Source organism: Loxodonta africana, chromosome 7 (genome assembly GCF_030014295.1).
Source record: "Loxodonta africana isolate mLoxAfr1 chromosome 7, mLoxAfr1.hap2, whole genome shotgun sequence".
NCBI lineage: Eukaryota > Metazoa > Chordata > Mammalia > Proboscidea > Elephantidae > Loxodonta > Loxodonta africana.
Genome location: NC_087348.1, coordinates 18,778,638 through 18,783,195, shown reverse-complemented (window position 1 = coordinate 18,783,195; position 4,558 = coordinate 18,778,638). Strand labels below are relative to the sequence as shown.

General features: G+C 43.7%; 1 protein-coding gene across 1 annotated transcript; it reads right to left on the bottom strand.

The window, feature by feature from the left end:
• Positions 1-584: 584 nt before the first annotated feature.
• Positions 585-1,867, bottom strand: LOC100654645 (olfactory receptor 5G9-like). The gene has a single exon (XM_023540568.2). The coding sequence runs from the start codon at positions 1,611-1,613 to the stop codon at positions 645-647; it is 969 nt and encodes a 322-aa protein (XP_023396336.1). The 5' UTR covers positions 1,614-1,867; the 3' UTR covers positions 585-644.
• Positions 1,868-4,558: the final 2,691 nt, after the last annotated feature.

The window sequence follows — 4,558 nt, the reverse complement described above, 5'->3', positions numbered from 1 at the left end:
AGTAGTTTGAGTCCACCAGGCTCCCTTTGGAAACCCAGTGGGGCAGTTCTGCCCTGTCCTGTTGGGTCACTATGAGTCAGAATCAACTCAATGGCAATGGGTTTGGTTTTTCGGTTTTGGTACTTTGGTATGACCTTATTAACGTAACAAAAAAACCAAAAACCTATTTCCAAACAGGGTCATATTTACAGGTACAGGAGTTAGGATTTCAATATATATTTCTGGGGGGACACAATTCAATCCATAACACTAGTAGATACAGGAGGCTTCCTGGAAGAGAAATAATTCAGCCTAGCCCAGTATCTGTTTTCCAGAGGGCAGGGGAAGAGATGGGTTATTTGGAGGTAAGGGGGATCCTATCAGAAGAAATTAAATGGGATGGCCAAAGGGGAAATCTCTTGTAGCCAAGGAGATCAAAAAGTTTCACGTTTTTTGAAATGAAGTTGAGAGTGCGTGCTGGGAACTACATCGTGATTTAGAATGCTGGTGGTAATATAAATGGGCACAATCCATTTATAATAGTTTGGTGGTTTCCCAACAAGTGAAACATAGAATTAACATATGTTCCAGCAATTTCCCTCCTAGATATATACCCCAAAGAATTGAAAGCATGTGTTTAAACAAAACCCTGTACATACGCTTGGTTAGGGAGACAAATTGCCAAGGCATCTCCTCTTGAAAGCAATCTTTACATCTTTATTCCTCAGGCTGTAGATCAGAGGGTTCAGCATAGGGATGACAACTGTGTAGACGACAGACACGATCTTGTTCTGTTCCATGGAACTGCGAGAGCTTGGCTGAGCATACGTGAAGATGGTGGTGCCATATAAGAGGGAGATGACGGTGAAATGGGAGGCACAAGTGGAGAGGGCTTTTCTCTGGGCCTCCAGGGAGTGCATTCTTAAGATGGTTACCAGGATGTAGGCATAAGAGACCAGGATAACAGTGATGGTAAAGAGGAAAAGCAGGGCAGAAGATGAGAAGATGATAGCCTCAACCTCAGTCGTGTTTGCACAGGCAAGTTTGAGTACAGGGGGGATGTCACAGAAATAGTGGTTAATGATGTTGGGGCCACAGTAGGGCAGCCTGAAGATGTTCCCAGTCAGCAGAGCTGCATTGACAATGGAAGCAACATAGGAAGATGCCACCAGCTGGACACACAGATGTTGGGACATGATAGTGTGGTAGAGCAGAGGGTGGCAGACGGCAGTGAATCGGTCATAGGCCATGATGGCTAGGAGCAGAAACTCAGCAGTACCATGGAGAGTCATGAAGGCCATCTGGACAGCACAGCCCGTAAAGGAGATGGACTGGCTTGAAGTGAAGAAGCTCTCTAGAAGCCTGGGGGTGTCTACTGTGGAGAATGAGGAGTCTATGAAGGAGAGAACGCTCAGAAAGAAGTACATGGGTGTGTGGAGCTGTGGGTCTGTGTGGATCAGGGTGATCATGCCCAGGTTTCCCACAAGGGTGACTGAGTAGATGAGTAGGAAGAGCACAAAGAGGATGCTCTTGAGCCCTTCCTGCTGTGTGAGGCCCATCAGGAGGAACAGAGAAACTTGGGTGCGATTCTCCCCCATGGTCGCTTGCCACTGTGGAGAGGCCAAATGAGACATGCTTGTACTTTAGAGGCAGACACAGTTGTTGGTTCCTGAAGTCCTCCCCTGCATCACTTTTTTTTAATTGTCGTGAAAATATACATAGCAAAACATATGCCAACTCAACAATTTCTACATGTACACTTCGTTGACATTGATTATGTTCTTCAGGTTGTGCAACCATTCTTGCTATCCTTTTCCAAATCATTCCACCGCGCTCAGCATAAACTCAATCCCCACTTATGGATTGAATTGTGCACCCCCCCAAATGTGCTTCATCTTGGGCTAGTCCATCTTTTGCAGTATTGTGTGATTATCCACTATTTTGTCCAACATTGTTCATCCATGTTGGGGCATACATCAGGACTTCATTCCTCTTAATGGCTAAGCAGTGTCTTGAAGCCCTTTTTTTTTGATTGCTAACTTCAAAAAAATTTTGTTGTTGTTGAGAATATACACAGCAAAAACATATACCAATTCAAAATTTTTTACATGTGACAATTCATTTTGTCATCTGATGTGATTTCCCTATGTGCTGTGAATCCTACCTCTACAATGTTAATGAAGTAGGATTAGTGGCAGTTAATGTTAATGAGATAGGACTCAATCTACAAGATTAGATTGTGTTTTAAGCCAATCTCTTTTGAGATATAAGAGAGAGAAACCAGCAGAGAGACGTGGGGGGATCTCGTACAACAAAGAATGTAGTGCCGGGAGAAGACAGGGTCCTTTGGACCTGGGGTCCCTGTGCTGAGAAGCTCCTAGTCCAGGGGAAAATTGATGATAAGGACTTTCCTCCAGGTCCCAAAGAAAGACCTCCCCTGGAGCCGATGCCTTGAATTTGGACTTCTGGCCTATAAGACTGTGAGACAATAAATTTCTCTTTGTTAAAGAAATACTTGTGGCATTTCTGTTATAGCAGCACTAGATGACTGACACACCCCCTAAACAAAAATTCCCCCTTTTACCCTTTTGCTAATCACTAATAATCTTTGGTTTCTATATATTTGCTTATTTTATGTAAGTGACACCATATAGTAGTCGTCCTTTTGTAACTGACTTATTTCGCTCAGTGTGATGTTTTCCAGGTTCATCATACATCAGGACTTCATTCCTCTTTAAGGCTAAGTAGTATCTTGAGGCCCTTTTTTTTTTTATTGTTAACTTAAAAAAATTTTTTTGTAGTTGTTATTGAGAATATACTCAGCAAAACATATACCAATTTAACAGTTTTTACATGTACAATTCAGTGATATTGATTTTCTTTGAATTGTGTAACTATTCTCACCCTCTTTTTCTGAGTTGTTCCCCCCCATTAACATAAACTCACTGCCCCCTAAGGTTCCTATTGAATCTTTTGAGTTGCTGTTGCCACTTTGATTCCATATAGATAGTTCTTAAAAGAGCATAATGCTCAAGGCAGACATTTTTTAGTAGTTAAGCTAAGCTATTGTTTGGTTTCAAGAAGACTTCAGGGGATATTTTTGGCTTAAGGTTTAAAGATTATCTCGAGGCAATAGTTTCAGGGCTTCATCTACCCTCCATGACTCTAGAAAGTCTACAGTCTGTGAGAATTTGAAATTGTGTTCTGCATTTCTCCCCCTTTTGATCAGGATCCTTCTATAGGTTCTTTGATCAAAATGTTCAGTAATGGTAGAGGGGCACCATCCAGTTCTTCCGGTCTCATGGCAAAGGAGGCAGTTGTTCATGGAGACAGTTAGCCACACATTCTATATCCTCCTTCTATTCCAGATTCTCCTTCTTCCCCTGTTGCTCCAGGTGATCCTGAAGCCCTTTTAATGCCCCCAGAATGGACTGTACTGTGGAAGTGGAGAGGGGAAACTGGAATAAATTGGTATCCACTATGAGCCATGCAATGTGTTAGCCTATCTCCTAAACAGCTGTTTAAACTTCACACACCTGTTCTGATTTAAATATCGTGCCCACCTATATTTAGTGAGATTACCAACTTGCCCCAAATTAGAGAGCGTGTGTATAAGGAATGGAAACGCTGGTGTTGTAGTGGTTAAGTGCTACAGCTGCTAACCAAAAGGTTGGGAGTTTGAATCTACCAGGCAGTCCTTGGAAACTCTATGGGGCAGTTCTACTCTGTCCTATGGGGTCGTTATGAGTTGGAATCAACTTAACGGCAATGGGTATATATAAGGAAAATAAAGTCAGACTCAGTCGGTTCTGAGAATCTTATGCTTAAACCAGCTGCCATTGAGTCAACAACCCCATGTGTGTCAGAGCAGAGCTACATTCCCCAGAGTTTTCAGTGGCTGATTTTTGGGAAGTAGATCACCAGGACTTTCTTGTGAGGGGCCTCTGGGTGGACTCGAACCTCCAACCTTTCATTAGCAGCCCAGTGTGTTAACAGTTTACACCACCCAGGGACTCCTCCCTCTGTTTTGAGCCCTGGTTTTTCCCCTTTGACCTGGGGCTGGTGCTCAGTTTTGAAGAGGTTCGGGCATGGTTTATGAGGAAGGAAAGGTAAAGAGTGTGAGCCCCTGCTTGTGATGGGTTTCTGCCCCTCAGCCCACTTACCTGTGGGAGAGCAGGGGCCATCCCCCCAGGAACCTTGTTGTTGGAGACCACTTTAGAGTGATTCTCTCCCCTTTCCATTGATTGCCTTTGACTAACTTTCTCAAGAGAACTTCTCAGACAGTCTAAACAAAGCTTTGAGAGTCCTTATTGCTGGGAAAACTCCTGTTTTAAGGTTCATCTGGCTTTTTTCATCCTGGCTCCTAGAGTTTAGAAATGTGCCTGTGGGAATTTGTGACTAGTTCTCCCAGGAGCAGACCTGGAGCTGCAGGTTGTCTCTGAGGGACACTGGAGAGACCTGTGCACGGTTGTCTAGGACCCCTGAGGAGCAGATTTCTCACAAAGGCCCCGTTGCCAGGACAGGCCCTCTTCATTTACAGTGTCCCTACCCTGTGGGTCTCTATTTTCAGTTTAATGAG

Bases quoted from the DNA above. Each gene is read 5' to 3' on its own strand.
- LOC100654645 (XM_023540568.2), bottom strand. From the start codon at position 1,613: ATGTCTCATTTGGCCTCTCCACAGTGGCAAGCGACCATGGGGGAGAAT.